Raw genomic sequence first — 23,463 nt, 5'->3', positions numbered from 1 at the left:
TCTTGTCCTATTAATGCCATGAGACATATTCCTCGTACTGTACATTACATTGAGTTTCTAAAATGCTTTATTTACATTACTTCTTTTTCCCCACCATAAATGCATTGGCATAGGTTTACTCTCTTAAATACAGCTTACCTGAGTAAGTCCTGAAGATTCCTCAACAGCTGGCACTTGAAAGGGAAAACAACTAGACAAAGAGCAGTATTAATAATGATGGATGCTTCACATATCCAAGACTTCTTCCCCTTTGTATTTCATCATTTCCAGCTCTGCTTAACAGCTACTATATAAAGTCTGACAGCACATGTGGTATTGTACATGCTTTATTAAAATGGTACTTGTATTTACAATATCTGCAGAAACAATCCCTCCCACATCTTGCATTCAGACAGACACACACACAGACACACGCGCGCAACGCCCCTTCATTCTACAGGGGTGTGAAGGCTATGCTCCCAAAAGTTAGGCAGCTTCTGGAAAAGGAGGAAGGGTGACTTTTTTGTGTGTTTGTAATTCATTAAAAAGAAGCATGGGAGTACGCATTTGGCCATCACAATGCTAATTTAAGTATATGTAGTATTAACATATGGCAGTAACACTGAGTATTCCTCTTTTACATTCTATACACAGAATGACATCAAGGCTTTCCAGTCAACAGAACATTCCAACTTCAGTCTCAATGCTGCTTGTAGTGACTATGAAACCGCAATTTGGGGGCTGTCCCTTAAAACAATTCAAGTCTATGTAAGCGAAATAAGGCACAATTAATATTTGATTTGATTTAGAGGATGGGAAAAGGGGGGAGAGGCAGGCTTCAGATAATAGTTGTTGCAGAGGAAATGGTTTTATCCAATCCTTCTGAGAAAAGGATGAACTTTATCCCCATCCTAATCTACATGGACTTCTCTTAGAGAACTGAAGTATTCTGCTGAGGCCACTAACGCCCACATACAAAACAAAATTGGAAATTCACATTTTAGCACCAGCTTCAGTAGTCTAACCTACTGCTGCTGATGTGCATGAGTACATCTTTAATGCTAGAGGAGAAACACACGAAACAAGATTCAAACCTTCCTCTGAGCTTGAAGACTCACATCTTTTAGAGAACTTGTAAGATATACTACTTGAAGGCTTCAGCTTACTGATAAAAAGGAATAGCATTTTTGCCTTTAAATCCCTGGCCCCTCTTCCCTAACGAAGCCTAACCAGACATTACAAATAAACTGCAACAAAAAATTTGGCAGCACAAAGAATGTCTAGTATTCAAATCTTCACTTGTGAGTATATCCTTGTACAAAACCTGTTGAATGTTTTTCGCAGCAGATGAACTGTACCCAAAGATGCAGGACATTCTGTGATGGGGATAAGAGGTTGCAGTTCCGAAGGCCCCTGACTTTGGTTGTTTACAAAGTTCATTCCTGTTTAGTGTGATCCTTGGTATCTTCCTCATCTGTGTATTCTGATGGTTCTTCCCCTGGTTTTAGGAGTCTACCTACGTAGTCATATTTTTCTGAAAGAGAGTTATGATTCCATTACAATCAAATACAGCTGCATTTGCTTGTTAGCATGGACTACTGCAAATTCACTTTTTCTCTTACACACTACAGTTCTTAACCTGAATCACTGGAATTGGTGGTAATTTAGCAGCAAGCTCAGCCTCCCAAACCATTCTCTCTACTACTGCTGCTCCCTTCCTTCTCTAACTGTGAGTACTTTGTTTCTGTTCTCCCACAGCTGATCAGGCAAAGCTTTGTCACTCAAGGGCTGAAATTGCTGCTCTTCAGTCCCTCAGCCTGTTTTGATTTCAGTCAGTGTGAAAAATGACTCTTCCTCCCTCCTGAGGCATATTTGTCAGAAATTATTTCAAGACAAACTTGTTCAACCCTTTATGCTAAAACAATCTTTAGTCCTAATTATAGTTCCATGGCACCCAAAGCCAACAACCTGCAAGCGGGAGTTCCATCAGCTAAGCTGATGAGATTTGAGAGTGAAATTCTGTTCTGAAGAGCTAAGAGAACAGTTTTCTTGTATAAAACTAAAAAGCTGAAAGAGATTTAGTAAGATATAGTGAAAGGCTCTCTACAAAAGAAAGGCCTGAATTCCCTGGTCTTTTCTTAACGAAGTTACATTGCATTAATGATATTATTGTCAACATCTCTTTAAAAGCTTCCCAAGCCCAAATCAGTCATTTTTATTTAAAGCATTTCCTTAAGCTAAAGACGTGCTGCTAATTTGAGAATTTACCTTTAAATTGCATTTCCCACTCTCTTACACTTTCCATCTGTACAGCATTTAAGTCCGATAGGTCATCGTATTCATCTCTGAGTGCATCTTTATCTAGACAGAAAGTTGCTAGTCCCCTGGAGGCATCTCTGCCAGCAAATATTCCATATGGACCCTCTGAAAACAAAAAGACAAAATTGATGCCTTCAAGTCTTTGTTTATGGTAACCAAATCTCTGTTCTTTACATTGTCTGCCCAAGCCATAAATTAAAATTCTGCAGTGACTGGAACAGCACCAGTTTCAATGCCACGGCTGTTCGACATTCAACAGCACTGCAATTCAATCTTTAATGTCACTGGGAGATAAAGTCTGCTGAGAGAAGCAGAACCAGGAAAATAACTTTGAAGGGATATCTGGAAAAATCCCTGTCAGTTGATGCACGTCAGTGGATGCAAATTCCAAAGGGACCAGAGGCTGGAATTCAAAAGAAATGCACTTCTATTAAACAAAACATTGGGTATTTACAAGTCAGGCATTAGCAGAACCAAACTGTATAGACATCTTAATTAGAAAGTCATTATTATAAATAAATATAACTTAAGACTGCTAGTTAATAATTTCACTTCACTTATAGAACCACAAGAACTTTCTACATCTTTTGGGACATTTCTTACTTCTGTGGAAATCTCCTCACTTACTTTGGGCAGCAGATCCTCCATATCCCTATCCTGTACTGCTCTTGAAAACAGCACAAATTGTCACGTTAAGAATATAAAGCAACTACTTCCTCTGTACTTTTTGACTAATGCAAAGCAGCACAAATATGCCAATAAAATTTCGAGCAATGACTAAAATAAGTATTATTACTAAGAGAACTGGATGATTTGCAAACTAACAACTTTCAGGATAAGGTTGGTAACTGGCTTTCCCAAATTTTAATTAATGGAAAAGACTTTAAGCATATGTTAAATTTTCTTGACCTAAAACCAAATACCTTAATTCAGATCAGTTCAAACAAACAAACAAAAAAAAAACCCCACAACCAAAAAGCAAACCAAAAAACCCCACCCACTTTAAAGTTTTCTGCACTAACTGCAGCAGCTGAGCACCAGGGAGATGCCCAAGGCTTGCTACAGAGTGGTTGCTACTTGAAGATAAATAGGCCAGGACCCTTCTCTGGCTTACCTCTCGACAGTGGCCGTCAGCCTGAAGGCAGCACCCACGGGCAAGAATGAACACAAGCAAGTGGCAACACACTGTCCTTCACCCCCTCTATTGCCTGCTGGAGCACCTCAGACCTCTTCTGCACCAGGACGAGCCACGGGAAATCAATCCAAGAGGCTGGTTTCCTCCCAGGCCGCTTTCTCCAGCCACCACACCTATCTGCTCTTGCAGGGCATTGACTTCAGGGTTCAGACAGAGGCTGAATGCAGCAGGAAGAATTCCTGAGGCAAGGAACCCGAGTACCATATGGATTAGAAGAAACTACGTCCTCACCAGAATTGGTGTCGTCTCTCCACCCCGGAGTGCTTGGCATTGTAAGCTGCTTACAGTCAGACCTGAGAACAGAAGGGTGTCTTGTGTGCCAAAGACAATTCCCTTGTCTCTCTGGAAATAAACCAACTGATTTAAAAGCAAAATTCCACAAAAAGGAGGTATTGGAGAATGAACTATCAACTGAAAGTTTGCACTGCACCAATCTGGCCATTAGAGACAATCATAATGATCAACAGCATGATGTGCTCATCCTTTTAGATATTTAGCTCCAGGAATGACATTCACAAAAACTACCTTTGGGATCAGAAACTACATTTAGAGTACTAAAGAGAAAAAAGGCAAGAGGGCTAGTGAACTCTATCTTTCCTATTGGCATCCTGAATTAGATGTTTATTTGCAAAACAGGATTTAGAGACTGACATCAACCCTGTACAAATGCACTTTGCATACTCAGTCACTTCCCACAGAACAGGCTAAGACGCAGTGATGCCCATCATCTGCAACACAACAGTTTCTTCAAACAAGAAGTCTTGCTTCACTCAAAATAGCAATCATTCAAGTGATCTAGTTTTTTATGTTCTGCATGAAGAACTGGAGTTATAAACAGCTCTTACAAACACCACAGTCAGTAAATCTTTAAGAGCAATTGCATGTTACTTAATGTCCCCACCAACAGTATTTTGTCCCCAGTTTTTCCTTTCTCTGAAGTGTTTCAAGCAAATATAGCCATAAATCCTACTATTTGGATAATGTGTTATCTAAATTCTGACTAACCAGAGAGTAGCACACTGCTACCCTTCTCTTCTACCCTGCATTTAGTGGTTTGTGGAGTTTTACAGCACCTGCTGAGATGCCACCTCTTGGTCCACCAGCTTGATTACAATTATTTCTATTAAAAAGAGAATGACATATTTATCAGTATCATATTTATCAGCACTGAACACCCTTATATCTCAATAATACACTTAACTGAAAGCATGAAAGCTTTTAGAATGTATCAGCTTGCATTAAGATTAATGGAGGCAAAATTTCTGCAAATATCTTTTAATATCTTTTAAATATCTCATATGCTATTACACCAATTTTTTTTTCTTTTCTGAAACTGAATCTAAACATTCCAGATTGTTACTACAGAAGTATTCAGAAGTCACAGAGAAACCATTGAGCCATGTCCAAGCACTCAATGGAATGCTAACTTGTAAAAATCAGCCTTTGGATTCGGTAGACAGCATCTCAAATTCCAGCTCTGTAAATGTAACTTAGAAATGTGTCCCATTCTTTACTAAAACGTACATATTGAATTATGATTATTAAAATATTGAATTATAAAATATTGAATTATGATTATTAAAAAATGGTGCAAGCTTGGCTTCACCTTAGTTGCACGGTTGCTAAAGCGAAGTTTAGAGTACTCAGTATGAGCAATCTACTTCAACATTTAAAGCTTCCATTCACGTACTTCTACACAGGGTTTAAGTACAGTATTTTATATTAATATAGAACAAAGAGGTCTGGGGTTCTGCTATTAGCCCAATGTCTATTATTCACTTTTATATAAAATACCAGTGCAACAGTCTTAAAAAGGTATTTTGCATATCAGATTTCATTGCATTTGGAGAAGCACCTAGGAAGGTGCCAGTACAGAGAACCCCAGGGAGAAAATATCCTTCAGGAACATGATTCTGAGTTAGAGACATTAGTGCAATCCTAGACATGCTCCCACAGAGTTTTTTCATGACCAGATGCAATTTACTCTGCAAGCCCTACCCACAGTCCTTCTTTCCTTTTGTCTGCCCACCTATTTAGACTGGCTCCTGCTGTAAATAATTGATTGCAGCATGACATGACAGACACACTGAAGAGAGGGCAAAAACAGAGGCTTGTAGCATAGGAATGTAAACCAAAGTGATTTTTCGAGACCCTATCACAAAATCTGTTTTCTTTTGCTGTGTCCCCAAATTAGCTATCATAGTCAACTATGACTTTAAAAAATTCCTCTCCCACTCCTATTTGGCATCTCACAACAGTGGAAGTCAGGGAAGTGTCAAAACGAATTAAAATACGTCTGCTACATGTTACTTGGCTACATGGTGCTATGAGCCTTACATGAAGGAAAACGCTGTTCCTTGAAGAATGCTTTTCTTCCCATCATGGCTTTCAATATTAAAGCACTCTGTTCAGAGCCTTTGTTTATTTTAGCCCTGAGACCAATTATCCAGACCACATATTTGCCTACATAACTCCACATCTTTACCACCATGTTCATACACTGCATTTTCCCCTGTATAAAGTCCTCATCTACCTTACAACTCCACCTTGTATAAAGTACACCCTTCCCTAAGCTACAACACATGCAAAACATTGGTACCCACCACCTGCAGATCCTCACTTCCTTTTAGAATCCAGTTAAGAATCTGGCAGCCTTGATGAACTTGACATTGTGTTCCAGCCTGATATTTGTCTTTATTCACAATAAACAGTTCACAACTGGTAAAATCAAAATCCCTTCAGACAGTAAAAATACCTTTGCAATTCCTGCACTCAGGATTTCTGCACTTCCTAGCCCTGTTTTGGTTCTCAGATGAAGATTTAATTTCTCTTTGCAGACACTTTAAGACAACAGCAAGCAAGGAAGAATACATTTAGGCTAAAGCACCGTAGTAAAAATTTTGAAGTATGAAGTTTTTATTTGGAAACACTGCTTCGAGTCACTTCCTCCAAAACAGGCTAAACCGGATCTTGGAATAGCATGCATTTCAATTTTCAGTCAGTCTGGCCAATAGTTCCCCCAGCAAAACCTATACTCATATTCAACTTTGGAGTAGATATTCTTGGTTACCAAAGAGGCTACCTGACCATTTATTTCAGTTCTGTACCAGCTTTGTGGAACATCCCAGACCATTGCTACAAGACTAGTAAAGAAGTGAACACTGTACACTGAACTTTGGATTGTTCCAACGGGCAGTGCAGGGATCACACCACAGACAGCCATGTGGACTTTATATCTAATGAAGTGATATGTAATCTAAAAATTGTACTCATTTTCACAAGGCCCATCATGTGATTTCTCTGAAGAAGCCACACAGGTTAACAAGGTTCCGTTTTAAACCAGCAGCTTTGGTTTCTTCAAGTAGGAAGTGCAATCACCAAATATGCAAAGTGTACCAGATGTTCTTTGCATCTGTTGACTCCATGCAGCCACTGGAAATAAACCCCAGTTTTGTCTGAAGCTTAGATATTCACAGACGACATTTGTTCATCTGCAGACAAAATTATTAACAACTGCGTTATTCCATCACTTTGCCTACTTTTTCCACTCCAGCTCAAAGCAAAAACTCCACTGGTTGTTCCACATTTTCCAATTGAATCCTGACATGTGTTTGTTCGGTGTTGCATCTTTCATGAGGGAATGAAAAAGCTACAAATTAGACAAAGCCATTTTGAGACGCAGCTTGAAAGCAGAAGCTTTCTAATAACATTTATCACTGGGAATTCAAGGTGACATACTTTACTGCTCCAGATTTACACGAAAGGAAAGATGTGGGTTAATTTTAAGTTACAATTTGCATGAAAAGTATGTGTTCTTAGGAGACCAATCCACAAAGTCTACAAGCTGAGATGGAAACTGCTTAGAAACAGAGGTCTAAACCTGACTCCTCAGGCATAAGGCCAGAGGGCCTCACTCTCACTTATTTCCTTTTTAACTCTCTAGGAAAAAAAAGTGCAAGAATCAACTTATGGGGTAGACAACAAGCACTGCAAAGAGAGCTTGTAGTTGAGCAGTCGAGAGATTCCTGGAAGATAGTTCCATTCTTGAGAAGGACCTAGATTCTACATCTTGCGTTAGTGACAAAAGCTCTGGCCACTAGTTTATCTCATAATAAGACAAGCAATGCTGGCCAGGTATTTTGATTAAATGAAAGTGATGCTGCTGTGTACTGGATTTAACATCCAGATGTCACTAACAATGATGTCACTATCACATTCTAATATATCTTGCTCTTAGCATACCTGCTTGATTAGGCCCCTCAAACCTCAGGTGACTCAATGATCTCAGAGGTTTTTTTCAACCCAATCGATTCTGTGACTGGGACATGATTGGTTTAAACAGGAACTAGGAATTTACAGAGACCTTTTATTAAACACAGTTATTCTAGTTTTAAGGAACATATTGATGTTATGAAAAAAGGAAAAAGAAATTTAAAAAAAGATAAGGAAAATGCTGACAGACACAAGGAGCAGAAGCAGAGGAGGAGCCGAGTACTGATTTTCCTGCTCAAAAGCACTTTACTGGCCACTGCTCTCCATGAATATGGCCTGGAGGCTCAGAACAACCCCTCCGTCCTGGTGGCAAAGGCAGTACTCCCTCTAACCAGAAGTATGGAAACAATCTCTGACCAATAGCATGTATACACCTTTTAGTTTTACTACTTCTGGTTGGAACTCCATTTTATCCAGAAATGCTGTTTCTCTGAAAAGCTGAATCCCAGGGAGAGAGACATCTCATTACACAGACACCAAAGAGCTGACAAACATCAAAAATGCAGAGAAGACACACACCTTAGAGAAGGCACTTCTTTCCCCCAGTCTTATCCTCCATACTTATCTGTAAGCCCTCAGCCTGTTGTGTTCTTAAGATAAGGTCACCCTTAGCAGAATTGTCCAAATACATCATATATAACGTCCCTCCTGCAACATTTCACTCTAACTGTACCCTCGTAAAGGATGTATGTAAAAGCACTGTTATCATGTGGTCAACAGAGACACAATGAAGTTCACAGCACTCAATTCCAAAGGAAATCTAACAGCACTGGATTATTTTTATGGGAAGGAACAACTACTATCTTATCTATTCCTCCTGGCAAACTTGGAAAATCAGAAATCTTCATGACAACTTGAAAGACAAGAGTGGGATGAGAAATGAGCTGACAGTGACAATGTACTGCAGCGAAGGGAAGTCAGGAAATTGATTTTTTTTAAGATCACGAAACATTAAGTACCAAGAAGTGACGTGAACAGGTGCATACACAGGATTGCATATAATCTTGCTTTGTCATGCTCAAAGACATATATTTTTCATAAACGCACAAAGTATTTGCTAAGTTAATCAAAACCTGTTTACAGCATTACCTTGGTATGCCAATTTAAATGCTAAATATTAAGACTTGCTGACATAAAGTACTTTAAATCTTACAATGCCCTTCTATTGACAAATATACAACCAGAAATCTTGATAAAAACAAACATGAAATTAAATGTTGCAATAAATGAAATAGTAGATACTGTGTCTTGTTATAAAGGTACAAAATCAACACAGCATACACAAAAGGTACTAATCGTTAGACCCTAAGTCATGAGATGTGATTACCAGATGGGAAATCATCCCAAAACAGCTTCTCTGAAAGCCTGGTTATGTGAGATTTTTAATAGTTAACCACTAATTGCCTACTTTATTTCTTTCAAAGTTTGTGTGTGATTAAGGAAAAGGCAATTAATTAAAATTAATAACCAATCAAAGCATTCTAGGACACTTACTCATTTGAGCACAAGCAGAGGTGGCATTTCATACACCTAAATGAGGTGTTGAAACAAAGGGCATCTTTGCAGGACAGAGCGGCATTTCAGAAAAGAACTTGCAAGTAAAGTTTTAAATTAAGAGTACAGTGTAAACAAAGTGGGTTTTGGAGGCACAGACAGGTAAATGTGCAATGTAACCTTCTCTTGCTCTTAGCTAAAAAGCCTTAGACATACCAAAGACTAAGAGAATACTGGTGAGATAAACTGCGTACGGCTTAAAGAAGACAACATGAGAAAAGCTAAAAAAATCTGAAAAACATTTCGATTAAATGTTCAAGAAGGTGAAGTTTTCAGTCATGGCTGTTTGAAAGGATGACTTCAACAGTCTATCAATATCTAAAAATACGTTAACTGTATGTATGTAAAGGGCTCTTCAATGAAACAGGCCAAAGTATAACAGGATTCACTGGATGTGACTTAAAACCATGAGCATTTTGAGTAAAGTCAGAAGTCTGGTGGGAACTTTAATGGAATCTCAACTGCTGGACAAAAATCTAGACTAATGACAACTTTGTGCATTTTTTAACTTTCTGCTGTAAGTAGAAAAATGAGAAACGCCTTTGCATCCAAACTACACTGAAGGAGAAAAACCAGACCTTATTTTCATGGCATCAGAAGCCACCTGAGACAGCCACATTATTCAACATTAACCCAGCACTCCAGATATACTTAAAATTGACAGTAAGCCCTCAGCCAATGCTTTCTGCTGTCTTCAAAGCTGACGCTCTATTTCACATCAGTACCTCAACAAAATGCCAAAGGCTCACGGTCAAAGCCTGAAATATCAGCAAAGCCAGTGCCCTCAGCTTTTTCTTCTGTTAAAATCTGGTCATGCTTTGTTGGTACGCTTTGCATTTCCCTTGCCACACTCCAGCTATGAGACATAAAATTACCCTGAGAATTGCTGTGGACATCTGCCTACTCTGACTGAAGCCTTTCTGAAAGGTTCTCAACCAGCTGTAGGAGACTTTTCCACCTGACTCTTCTCAGATCTTTTGAGGCCTGCAAACCACCTACTAGCATTTTCTTTTTCAGCCACAAAACAGAGAAAAAATTCCGACATGTATCCAAAGAGGGAAACCACATCAGCATGATTCAAACATCAACATGTTTGGCAGAGAACACACAGCTGATGATGCACAGGTTCAGCTTCACTATCCTACTGTGAAGTTACAGATCTGATAGACAAAGATGATGTCAGTTGTTAGAAACAGACAAGCTTTCACTACAGGGGAGAAAAAAACCCAAACACCTTTGTCTCTTTCCACGAGAAGCCTGGAAGCGCTGTTTTAAGGAAACCAGCTGCCAATAGTTATCAAAAAAGCAGATTGATGTCCTAGAACATTAAGTTTTAGCTTCCTCACAATAACAGACCTGCAGAGGTTGACAGTGTGAACCACCAATGATATCTTCAGTGGAAAGCCTAGCATTTAATTGCTGTTTGATGCACAAAAGAGATAAAATGAATGTTTAGATCATGGCTCAGTATTGTTTCATGGAGTAATCTGTCACCTTACTGGTGTTTTAAGGTTCATGCAGCATATGCATTACCTGCATTTTATGTCAGCACACAGGTCTCAGTTTAAAAACCCCTCAATGAAAGCGACAAAAGAACTAACCTGATTAAATGTCATGAAAGCTGCAGCTCAACAGACTGCATTTTTTCAGCTTTACTGGTCAATAAACAACATAGCACATGGCAGGGTACTTCAGATCCCATTGTTAACTTTGACAGTATCTGGTCAAAAAAGCATTTTGATTCAATTACAGCAGCTTCAGTTTGTGCAACTGGTGTCACAAACTTCGAGGATAACAAGTTACAAAATTCTAGCCCAGTTCAACCATACAACTGCTTGTCCTTTCCCAACTAAGAACCAAAGACTTGTAACATGCCAGTGCTGTGTTTTACGTTTTTTGACCTCGATTATTAAATAATAATAATAATGATTACTTAACTTGAACTATTTCCTGGGGGAGAGGGAAGTTATCCTCTCTCCCCTCCACCCTTCCTACAAGGACGCTTCCCATGCCTACTATGAAAACTCTGGCATAGTTTGAATAAATTAAGTTTTCCAAACCACCATTGTTTAAGGAAGAAAATTATCAGCAGTCATAACCCTCATTTCCTTTGGCATCAGATGAGAACACAGTGCTCACTGGTGAGTTTACCCACCTCATTATTAAGAACAGTTTGTTACAAGACAACATGCTGCAGTTTCACAAGCTACAATGTGGGTATGAAAACATAACATTGCCTTTGAAGCTTACTTTTCTGAACCTTCAAAATAACACATTTCCTCTCCAAAGAGGAGTATCGTCTGTCTTTCTGTTTAAGAGATCGGGTTGATTTCTGCACTCTTCCCAATGGCAGCAACATAGCAGTCCCTGAGCTCTCCCTGCCCTGCCTCTATCCTGATTAAAATTCATCCTCAATATGGCATAAATAAATAACCAGCTGGTTGTTTTTCTCTCCTAAGCCGTAAGCGCTAGAAGAAAGCATTGCTCAGCTGCACTGGGGAAACCTACTAGAAAAGACAAAAGGAAAAAAAATAGCATTAAACATCGCACATCCAAATCAAGGCACCTGGAAAAATGACGGATGCTTGAGGAGAACCCAGACCCGGTGGGCATCACCAATCTAACACCGCCGGTGGGTCCCAGGCGGCCAGGCCGGGACTGCCCCCCGCCCCCCCGCCGTCTCACCGGGCCCGTAGAACTTGCTGCCTTTGGTCACGTCGAAGACTTTGCCGTTGACAGCCAAGAGGATGCGAGGGTTGCGGGCGCCGTCGAACTCGCGCAGCTGTTCCAGGGAGAAATCCCGGCGCTTCATGCGCGGCAGCGGGGCGGCCTCGCCCCTCCGGGCCGAGCCTCCCGGCCCGCTTCGTGTCCCCCAGCGCAGGTACAGCCGGTAGGCCGCCAGCAGCGCTAGCGCCAGCAGCCCAATGCTCAGCAGCATCTGGCCGCCCGCCGCAGCCGCGCCGCCACCCCGGCCGCCTTCAGTCCTGAGCCGCCCCTGCCCATCGTCCGCCATCGCTGCCCGGACAGCGCGCGCCCGCCCGGGACACGCCCGCTGCCGGACACGCCCCCCTGCCCGCCGTCCCGCCCGCTTCCCATTGGCTGCCGGTCTAAGGCGGCCCCGCCCCCACCCCGGCTGGCGCTCCACCGGCGAATCGGGGCGCGGGCCAGCCCCGCGACGAGCCTCAACGGCGCGCGTGCGCGCTTCGCTCGCGCGAGAGGTGCCGCAGCCTCCAGCGCGCGTGCGCGCGCAGCAAGTCCGCATTCCCTTTCCGCCTCCGCGCGGCCGCTCGCCCAGGTGGTGTTGGCGAGAGCGTGGCGGCGGGTTGGGGGTGCGTCTCGTGCGGGGTCGCTCGCGCCGCCGCCTCACGGCAGCGGGCGGGAACCTCCGGGCGAGGCGTGAGGGGACTGAGGGGTGAAGGGTGAGAACTGAGGGTTGAGGGGGCTGAGGACGGAAGGCTGAGTCCCTCCGCCTCTGAGGGCACCGCGTTAGACCCGCGGGGTGAGTCGCGGGAGGCGCCAGCCCCCGCCGGCACCGGGGAAAGAAAGGGTTAAAGGCCGGCAGTGTTTGGCCACCGCGGTACAGCCACGTCGTACAGCGCCCGCAGGGCAGCTGCTGAGTGAGCGACACGTCTACGCAGGGCTCTGAGACAGCGGCGCTGCCCACTCGGGTGGCACGGGGCTGGTCTTGGAAGGGAGGGAAGCCTTTGGAGATGGCGCTGGGGGGGCGCACTTCGCTACTTAGGGTAAATGCACGCTTTTCATTATCTGCTGTTAGAAAGCGGAGTGATTCGTAACAGAAGGCTGATCTAGTAGGATTACCCCTCGTGCTATGAAATGTAGCAGTGATAGCGCATAGGTGGCTCTCGTATACCTTTTTAAGTACAACTGATGCTCGGTAGTGAGTTTACTCAGTAATGTGAGGAGAAAGACTTCTTAAAGGTTTTATTATTTTCACGGAGAGAGAGGGTTTGTGTAGATCGTCTCAACAGGATGACACCTAGAACACAAAAGACCGGGGCAGAATGTAGCCCTTCTGTGCCTCTCACTTTGTGTTCCCAAAGCAGCACTGACCGTCCCATGGGATGATTCGGAAGAGCCACTCTATGAATATGTAACTGGGCCAGGGAATATAAGCCTGGCTCAGCAACTCTCCCTGTGGCTGGAATGTGGTACAAGAAGTACTTCGGACTTGAGAAACGCTGTTATTCCATGTAACTGCTTGGTGCTGAAGCATCCCTGCCTTATACCAGCCGTAGGAGTAATTCACAATCATATAACTCGCTTACAAAAGTTGGAAAACAAATGTTTTCACCAGAAAACTGGGAAGACAGTGCAAGAAACTCAACCCAGTGGAAAATAACATGATACTTGGCATTTATGTAAAGCCTTGGGTTTTCAACATCCTGTGTAATGATTAGGTGTTTAATCTTCTGCCCTCTGAGCCGGTTCAGTAATGACTACTTCTGTGATGAAACAGGATAAAGTTCTTCCCAGTTAAAGACCTGCAATTAAACTACTACTACTATTCTCCTTATCCAAGTAGGCTCTATTTAATATATGTATAAGTAAACACTATTAAGAAAGTGCTTTTATCTCAACAAGTCACAGCTTGATTGTGGTTAACAATAGTTTTTATTACAGAATCATAACGCGTTTGGATTGTCTGTGCACAGCTATGGTGCAGGTCAGAAAAATATTTCCTTCCCTCATGAGTTTAATTTAGATTTTCCCCCATCATCTTCGTGTGTTCTCTTAACTTCCTTTGTATTTCAAAGATGGGTTCAGAAAACACAAACAAATAGTAAGAGATGTGAAATACTTTAACCTGTTTTCCTACTAAGATCTTATCTATAAATTCATACATTCTTCACGTTTCTTTGAGAACATGTGGTTTCCCACTGCATGAATGTGGTGGTATGCCAAATTGTGCTAAATCCTGGCAGGAATAATTTCAGAAATCAGGCAACTCTAAGCATTCTAAGCTTCCTTTTTCTGTTCTGGATCCTTTCTTAAGAGAATATATTGGTATATATACCTGAGCTTGGCTGGGACACCTTGACTTAGTTCTGTGAGCCTTGGATCTAGTAGAGTAAAACGATGGCTATTTTTGATCCCCACATAATAGCTGGAAACCAAGAAGAGCTCCAGGAACCTGCCTCTAGGGAAATTAAATCATTTAAAAGATCAAGTTTAGAAGAATTGTACTTGAAAGAATTTAAACACTAGAAAATAGACAAATATATTAGAAACAGTGTAATACCAATACTAACTATACCTGGATTAGACCATTTTCAAACCCATCATCCTGATTAGGGGTAGACAAGTTTCAACTTCAGTCAAATTTTGTTACTATGCTGGTTAGCTTCGCCTGCCAAAGAAATGCCAGAAAACAGTTTCTCCATTATGACTAGTGTTTCTTCCTCACCTGTCTCTGGTTTGCCAAGACAAAAGTCACACATCTGATAAAGGGTCTACAGAAGTCTCTTAGTGTTATTATGCTGCTTCTGCTGTTCTTTATGTGCACTTCTTAGTGGTTCTTTAGGTATGAACAAGCCTTATTTTGATCTAGCCAGCTGTCATAGATCCTGATCCATGATTGGGAAGCCCACATATAGCTAATGTACATAATTGTGAGTGTCAGTGGGGTAATTACAGCAATATGATTAAAGGAGTGAAAGGAAAATCAGACACTGTGGGTTACCTGTGGGAAGAATATCTCAGAATTTTCCAAATTCTGAAATCAATGCACACCTCATTCATACGGATTTGATCTGAAGAGCAAACAAAGTAGTAATAATGTTTACATATCACAGTTTCCCATAAAGAGCTTGGTAAGCCCTGGAAAAACATGTATGAAAGAACATTTCCAAGTTTCTAATTACAGATGTTATGGTTTTGGTTGTTCCTGAGTAATTATTTAGTTTTATAGGGTTTTTTTACCTGAGAAAATTTGAAGAATACCTTGAAAATTAATAGCTCATCACTATAGTCATATGCAATTTCATCTTTTTTACTTCATCTTTTGGATAACTTTTCCATTACGAGGTGAATGCCTCAACTCAAAGTTATATTGTTCACTTTTTATTTTCAAACGTTGCTTATTTCAGGCTTGGAAAAGAAGACAACTCAGGGAAAAGCACAACGAGAGCACAGCTTTACAAGCAGAAATCTAACTCTGACACAAACCTCATGGCTGAGGCTTATTTTCTATGGATTTTGAAGCTGAAGAAACATCTCTTATCACACAAGGACAGGCTACATTCAGTATAGATTAGGAGGTGGACTGTGTGTCAAGGAATGTAGGGATTTCTGAGTAAATTTGAAATAACAGAACAGTCAATCCGCTCCATTGATTTTGGGTATTTTTAAACCCAGCTTAATGTATGGGATGCACTGATGATTGTGTTTTAAGCTGATGCAGCTTGGAAATGCTTACTGATGAAGTCAGTGCAGTGCTTGATGTCTTATTTCAAAATAGTATCTGCCTGTATTCCTCTACACATATTTATTTCATATTTATTTTAAATGCTACAGTTTTTTTAATGTCATGTCACAGGGTCTTTTAATGAAGGGCTGCTGAATTATTGAGAAATTTCATTCAGAATTCAAAATATAGTATGAACAGTCATCTTGCAAAATTTATGTTGACCCACTGTGCTAGTTTTGGCTAGGATAGAGTTAATATTCACAGTGGCTGGTATGGGGCTCGATTTTTCATTGGTACAAAGTCTGCTGTTTTTTCTTAGTCTTTAGAAACAGTGTGATGTCTGAAGTGCTTGGTCATAATGTCATAGAAGTAGATTCAGCTCGTCTCTAACATAACAGTGTGATTTTGTTCATCCCTTATAAAGTTCTCTGTCTAAGGGAGTGTTTCACAGAGAAGTCTCTAGTCCACACTGGGACCAGCAGGAATCTCCGAGCATCTGTCAAGCGCTGACTTGTATGCTAGAGATACATCTTCAAACCCCATATACCAATGCATTTGCACAGGCAGATTTTTAACAAAACAGCTTGTTTGGGATATTTTTAGCTGTATGTGTGTGGCTCCGTTTTCAATGGTGACTTGAGAACTGCAGTAATTAGACTGTAATGAAACAGCAGTGCAAGTATCCAGGCAGGCCTTTGGGCATAACAATTTGAAGTCCTTAAACCAACTGCAAATAATTTTAGTATTTCCAACCCATTATTCCAACTCAGTCCTTGACCATACAGGTACTCCCCTGTGCATACTGGGCAGAGTTGTACTGTGTGTATTTTACTACAACACTGGCAAAACAAGCACTCGAGTAACCACATTATATTTATCTGTGCAGTTAGTATAGTTAAATTCCATTAAGTCAGTGAGAGCTTTTCCAGTGGTTTTAATTTCACAAATTTAATAATAGTAGTAACCTTGTATTGGTTTTAAAAAAAACTAGGTTTGTTTGTTTGCTTCCCCCATAGGAAACATCACTAACATAGATAGTTTTAATATTAAAACAATATTGATTTAGCCCAATTTCAGTGGATGCTTTTTTTTTTTAATTTAAACTCTCTTGGGATTATCTTTATGAAATGCTGTTGTGTTTACATGTACATATTGTTTTGCAACATGATATCACTTATGTAAAAATTCCTGTGGTATTTTCCTTGGTTCACCATAGTCATCGTCTTCTAGGTTGTCCACAGGTGTCTGCCTCAGCAGCTGTTTTCACTGTGTTAGTGTTGATATACAGTTGTCAACTGCATTAACTGTACATTAAAGATCACAAAGAGAAGTTGGTCACAGGTCCAAGTTCCTGTATCTTTTTGTCCCGCTTACCTGCCTTTCCATCTCAGTTCCATTAAGTCTATGAGGTACTTTTTATTCCATTTAGTCTTAAATCACAATATTTTTATGGACTGTTCCAGACTACTCTTCAGAGAGACAGCCAACAAATCCCTGTTTTGACAAGCCAGTGATTCATAGTAGCTGACCAGAGGAGTAGATCTGGCTTCTGGGTTTGATAACATGCTCCAGTTTTTGGGTTCATTTCAAAAATGGCCACTAGCTATCCTAGGAGATTTAAGCAACAAATTCACAGATGTCCCCTGCAGGATCAAAGCGAAGGAACCAATGTTTCAAGCCAATATACAGTTTTTAGCCTTATCTGTTACTGTTGGCTTTTCCTAGAGAGATTGGCTTCTGTAAAGGTCAAAAGCCATTTACGAAGCTTACGCAGAAGTTTATTACCGCTCTTCCATCCCAAAGTCCACCTAATTATCGAGGGGGAGAATGGTAAATACGCAGCCAAGTGTAAATGTGTCATAGTAGTGACCTATATATTTTAAATAGGCACCATTCATACCATTAGATGCCTTTTCTTTAGTGTGTTGTCATAATCTGTAGAACTGCATCGTTCGCACATAACGGGATACAGATTGCAATACAGCTGTCGTGACTTGGATTACTGATTTTAGACCTCTTCATTGGACAAAGTTTGTCAGGATTCAATGTCGCCAAAGATCAATCTGTCCTTGTAAGTCTTTTTCTTTTTTTTTATGGAGGGGGATGTATGAAAACTCTGTACACATGCAGCTCCTGCTCTTTGGCAAGCAGTCATAGCAAGGAGTAATTGCTGAATTCCTCTGTGGCAAAGTCCATGTTTTTAGGTTTTGCCTTGTGTTTCTATTTTTTATGAGAAAAGGGGAGGAAGTTGCAGAATACAGCCAGATTATGCTTATCAGGTAGCAGCATATGCATCAGCAACACATCAGTAGCCTTTGCCACTTTCTAATAAATAATAGTTACAGACTTATTGCACAAGCATGATTTTGGTTAATTTGTTTAATAAGGTGAATTTTGCTGGATCTCTTCTGTTATTAACACATTCACCAATACGTGGTATTGTCACCACGTATTGGTGACAAAATCTTTTCATTGGCTGAAGAAATTCCTCTACTGGAACAGAGCACCTTTTTGTTGCTTAGACAGACAGTATAGTCATTGTGTTAAAATTTGTAAACTAGGACCTTTATCAGAAGGCAGCTAGACAACATTCTTCTTTGGAATCTCAGATTAACGTGTTCTCTTTCTCTAGTTTTGCGGGTACTCTGAGGATGGAAGGGCCAGTTAGGAGGCTGAGCAAAGCCATTGCTAAAGATAGCAAAGAAATGCATCTCACTCCCAATGACATTGCTGTGAAGATGCAGAAGAGGAACACCAAATTCCAAGACTTGCTGCAGGTACAACAGGAACAAGGGATAAGAAACTCTGACAATGTAATGGTATGAGGAAGAAGGAAAGAAGGCACTTGCTAGAAGGGCAACAAATGCTTTCCGGTGTCTAAAGTTTATGTGCAGATACAAATTCTATAAAGACTAATGACAAGCTCTCTGAGCAATAACCTTACACATAAAAGTTATGACAGTGCATTTGTAGACTTTATTTTCACAGATTTCACTTCAGATTTGGTCTTCCAAACTGTACTAGGTAATTAAAACCATTTTTTTGTTAGCTGACAGAAGGTTTGATGGCCTTGCTCTTAAACATTTCCTTTCATATGTTTCCAATATTAATGAAGTTGTTTATTTAGACATTTGTTGTTCACTTAGTTATAAAGATGGCCATTATGCAAGAATGTTTTAAAGAAGAGTAAAGCAGCTAATCTGTAAGATCAGATACCTGTGCTCACAGAAAAGCACACGCCAAAATTTATGTATAATTTGACATGTATTTTGAAAAAGAAATCAACCGTTACCCCATGCAAACCTTACAGTTATTCTGGCCTATACAACTGTACAAATTTATGATCACCTAACCTAAAGCTTGTTGAAGAATTAGCACCACAGGCCTCTATAAAGCCTCATAGCATAGAAACATGGGGGTTCCAAAGCATTTTTCTAGCACAAGCCACCCTATATATCAACAATAAACTGCTCCCTAAAATGGTTTAATCTGAATGCATGTAGTCTTTCTAATTTTAGTCTTCCTGATTTCTTATCAAAGGCATGAATGCTCCCAGAAGTGTGAGTCAGCTCAAAACAACTCCTAGGGTAAGTTTACAGGATCCAGACATTGTCAGAATACTCACTTTCAGCCTCTCAAGTAAAGGTGCAAAACGAAGTATGCCACAAATTAGTGTAAACTAAGGAAGTGGTGTCTTGCCTTCCAAATGCATGTTCTGCTTTAGCAGTGGCTAAGAACAGTAGCTGATTTTTCTCTGCAGCTCCCACATTGTCTGGGACTTGCTTCTTAAAATAATGTCAGGAAAAGTTAAATGAAGTTTACCCAAGTATGTTAATAACTTCTAACCCATTGCAAGCGATGGCCCCTGGTTCTGAATAAGGTTCCAATTTGTCTAGCCTCTTACCAGTGCCTGACACTGGTACATAGTAGTTTTGATGTAGGCGTGACAAAACTCCCAAGACATTCTGATTGGAGTAATATTTCTTCTGGTTAATGCAGGTGTTAAAACTTTTGGGAGGACGAATTATGGGCCAAATTTTTAGGGGAGTACTCCCTATGCTAGATTATGTAGACAAGCCTTATGTGAGAAAAGACTTCTGGGAGTAATCTAGATCCTGTGATGAGAGGCATGTAATTGTTGTGCATGTAATAGGTACTTTCTAATTCACGTAAAGAAGCAGCTGTAAACCTCTTAATCAGACAGGTTGAATTGTTTGTGAAGTACTCTAGAACAGGTGAACACAATCTTTTATATTTCACAGGGAATATTTTCATGAAGGGTAATACTAACTACTTCTCTCATTCCAATTCATCTTTTATTTATGTCTTATAAAGATGCAAACCTTTATTCTCAACAGCCAGAAGAGAAAGCACCAAACAAAACAAAATGCTGTGTAAGCAAAACATTCCAGTGCCTGTGTCCCCCCCCCTTAGAAGGGATGGATATAAAGATCACCAAACTCATGGTAGATAATTACTCAGGTGTCAGGAGTGGCTACACTGAGATGACAGAGCTGCTCAGTCACATGATTGTTCCTGTATCATATGAGCAGGATCATGCCTGCCATGCTAGACTTGCACTGGCAAGGAGAGGGAGGTGGAGTGGGAAGGGATCGAAGTATTTTAAAGCTTGCCCTCCTGTTAAATACACACCTTCCTCAGCACATTCCTGTCAAGTTTTTAGATACCATATCAACACGTGGGGCAAATCTTTGGTTATTAAAACCTTTTTGCAAATAAGTCAATAATACTAACAAATCAAAATAGGAGCCCTTGACCTTTGTTTTGCACTCACCTAGCAGGCCTGCATATGACTAAATAAAACACAAGACACTGGAAAACCAGGCTTAGTGTGTGCATGTCCATATGTTCTCTCTGTACCCCTGTCTCCTCCTTTTCATTCTGAATAATGATCAGGACTAGGCTGAAACTGAATGAGAAATCCATGTTCCAAAGAAGCAATGCGATATTATAGTTTAAAAATCAGTTTGTTAGAATTGAAAGCTGGGCGGATGTTAGAAGCAGCCTGGAGAGAGTCAGAAAGAGAGGTTGAATTTAACACAAGTAAGTTTTTGGCAACTTTCCTGTTAAAATCTATGGCCAATGCAATCTTGCAGAAGTAGTTTTAGAGCTGAAACTTTTCTTCCAATGGTAACAGCAACCATGTATTTCTTCTGATTTGTGCTGAATAGAGATTGAACTATGCAGACAAAGCAAGGTGCATATGAGAGTTCAGACACAGCATAAAGCCTATGCAGGACTATGAGCTGTTGAAAATCCAAGTAGCCTGTTTTCTCTATTCCAATGCTGTTAGTGGGTGCAAAGAGGTGAAAAGTAGCTCAAAAATACCCAGGTTACACATGAGTTTATCTCCAGTGGTGCAGATACACTGCCAGTTCAACATCTATTTTACAGAGGGATGTTACGCCTCTTTTGCCTTGCGTGAGTTAATTTCTGTACGGACCATATAGGTACAAAATCATGCACACTAGTGTTATGAAAGAGACATTAGTACTCTCTGTAGATCATGTTTGTCCCTACTTGAAGAACCATTATAGTACAGTAGACTCATTCGACACAAGTATTTGTCAGGGAGATTTCAAACAAACCTATACTTTTTATTTTTGCCCATCATAAAGTAATTAAAACTCAATTAATATGTAGAAAAAATGAAACGATATAAGGCTGTGATTCTGCATTAAGTCATATAAAATCTGTGTATGCTGGATTTCCTGGCAGTAAAAATTTGATCTGTTATTGGTGTGAGCATAACTGCATTTTTACCAAATCACCCAGAGCATATGTTACAGTGTTTATTCAGGGTTTGTGCCAGCTTTCTGTCAGTTGAACAAGATAAATTATGCCCGAACCAGCACAGAGTTAGAGTGGTACAAACAGAAAATATCTGACAGGACCTCTCCTGGGACAAAATTATTTCTTCAAGGTATTTATTACCACATGGAATGATAACCTACCACCCTAATAAGCTATAAACCCTGCATAGTCCTTAGACAAATCTGTTTCAAGTCAGAGCATGTCTATATCTGATTAGCTGTAAATAGACTGACAATTTTTACCTCAGAGGGAAAGAAGGGGAGAGACACAAATTCAAATTATATTTTTCACCTTAGGCAAGTACAGAAATGTTCAAGAATATGATTTGTGTAGAAATCTCAAGTGTACTCATGTGTAAATGTAATTAATGAGATGGGGAAAAAATGAGTCGTAATGATAAATAGAAACATAATTCTTGAAATTGCTGGGTTAGGTTTGAGCCCATATTGTGAAAGAAAAAGGATTTGATTCTGTGCTTCCCACCATGTTTCTTCTTTTAAGTATGCAGCTGCTGTGTCATGTTACAGATCTGTGACGTTTCATTCTGAAGCTGAATTGTCATGACAGTAGTTAAGAGAGGTGAAGATTGTAAACCAGAACATTGCAGTGTAAACCCAGTGATTTTTGAGATTTCCTAAGTCAAAGGGCTGAATCCATCAGTGAGTGCATGCAGGTTTTACTGTCTTTGATATAAAATCAGCTGGGGTCATGTACAATTTTTGTTGGGATTTTGTTAATTTTCATTGAAATTTCGTTAGAGTTTGTGAACTCACTTTTGTCACTGCAGCATTGTCTGTCTTTGGCCAGGGATTGTAAGTGACTGCAATGCAAATTTCCGTGGCAGTACTGCTTAACATTGTGCAGGCCACCCTGGCTATTTGTTTCCACCTGCACCTGTACTGCAGTCTTTACTAGGCTAGCACAGCAATTTTTTTGGGTGCATCCTAGAGTAGCCTATGGAACTGATTTAACTGAAGAATAGCAGGGATTATGAAATCTGGCATTGCCACTGAGTTTTTTTACCTCCAAACTGCATAGTGTATGAAAACAAATGGAGCTGGGAATTTGGAGCAGACCTGGCAAAAGGGTATGATTGTGGTTCGGAATAAACTATAAGAGGGATGATTCTTCTCAAGGTAAGAGCATTACTTGTACCTCCATACCAGGAAATAAGTTAAAGTAGAAAAGGGTATCCTGAAGTAGATGCAGTCATGTGAACACAAGAATTCTTTTTAAAAGTGTAGCACATACTGGGGACTGTAAATCAACTTTGTTATGGTATGACTGCATCTATACCACTGGTGCTTAACAAAGTTAGTAAAAATGTTCTTCTAACTGACGGAGTGATGCTAATAAAACTTTTATGTGTACAAGACCCCTAAAAATTGGAATAATCAATAAATAACATACACGACTAGTGTTAAAATTGCACACCCCAAATTCAGCAAGAATTCCTATTACGCAAGTCTGAGTTTGTAGAGCTGTAATTCTACTAAGCTAGCACTGTGGGAGAATGCAGAAGTTACTTTTTAGAAGTTGAAGTGCCATTTTATTTCTCTTGATATATTTTGGGGAACTTTCCAAAATCAGTCTTGGCACAGCTGAAGCATCTTTAACATTCTTCTACTACTGTTTCTTCTACCGCTGTCACCTTTTAAAAGCTTATGTTTTTTAGCATTCTTCTACCACTATGACTCTTAAAAGGTTATGTATGTTCTCCAAATGGGACCAGATTGTACTGAAAGACTGTTATTTTTAATACAGTTTCCTGTGGAGGAATAACCCGAACTCCTGGCAACACACCACTATTCAATTCATGCAAAGCACTCACATCATTTACTCCAGAGACAGGCTTGGGCTCACAACCATTCCGATGTAATCT

The 23,463-nt window shown here is 40.2% G+C and overlaps 2 protein-coding genes and 1 long non-coding RNA gene across 3 annotated transcripts in view; 2 read left to right on the top strand and 1 right to left on the bottom strand.

The window, feature by feature from the left end:
• Positions 1–3,084, top strand: part of LARP1B (La ribonucleoprotein 1B) — a 34,762-nt gene extending 31,678 nt beyond the window's left edge. Inside the window, exon 20 of the mRNA XM_051794443.1 lies at positions 1,611–3,084. Within this exon, the coding sequence (XP_051650403.1) occupies positions 1,611–1,642 (32 nt within the window). The 3' untranslated portion in view covers positions 1,643–3,084. The remainder of the gene's footprint in view (positions 1–1,610) is intronic.
• PGRMC2 (progesterone receptor membrane component 2) lies at positions 311–12,380 on the bottom strand. Its single transcript, XM_051794493.1, has 3 exons — positions 12,005–12,380; positions 2,248–2,403; positions 311–1,513 (listed from the first exon to the last, which is right to left on the bottom strand). The coding sequence occupies exons 1-3, from the start codon at positions 12,330–12,332 to the stop codon at positions 1,416–1,418; spliced, it is 582 nt and encodes a 193-aa protein (XP_051650453.1). The 5' UTR covers positions 12,333–12,380; the 3' UTR covers positions 311–1,415.
• A 267-nt stretch (positions 12,381–12,647) lies between these two features.
• LOC127474075 (uncharacterized) overlaps positions 12,648–23,463 on the top strand; it is a 46,147-nt gene continuing 35,331 nt past the window's right edge. Inside the window, exons 1-3 of the long non-coding RNA XR_007905719.1 lie at positions 12,648–17,817; positions 18,379–18,523; positions 19,287–19,333. This is a non-coding gene — a long non-coding RNA (uncharacterized LOC127474075). The remainder of the gene's footprint in view (positions 17,818–18,378; positions 18,524–19,286; positions 19,334–23,463) is intronic.

The sequence above is a fragment of the Manacus candei genome, unplaced genomic scaffold (assembly GCF_025592945.1).
Source record: "Manacus candei isolate 608988 ecotype Guabito, Panama unplaced genomic scaffold, ASM2559294v1 h1tg000039l, whole genome shotgun sequence".
Taxonomy (NCBI): Eukaryota; Metazoa; Chordata; class Aves; order Passeriformes; family Pipridae; genus Manacus; species Manacus candei.
This window is presented reverse-complemented; position numbering and strand designations above follow the sequence as displayed.

Coding starts and splice junctions, on each gene's coding strand:
- PGRMC2 (XM_051794493.1), bottom strand. CDS start 12,332: ATGGCGGACGATGGGCAGGGGCGGCTCAGGACTGAAGGCGGCCGGGGT. Junction 2,404..12,004: donor CAGCAAGTTCTACGGGCCCG/GTGAGACGGCGG, acceptor TTTTGTTTTCAG/AGGGTCCATATGGAATATTT. Junction 1,514..2,247: donor GTGGGAAATGCAATTTAAAG/GTAAATTCTCAA, acceptor ACTCTCTTTCAG/AAAAATATGACTACGTAGGT.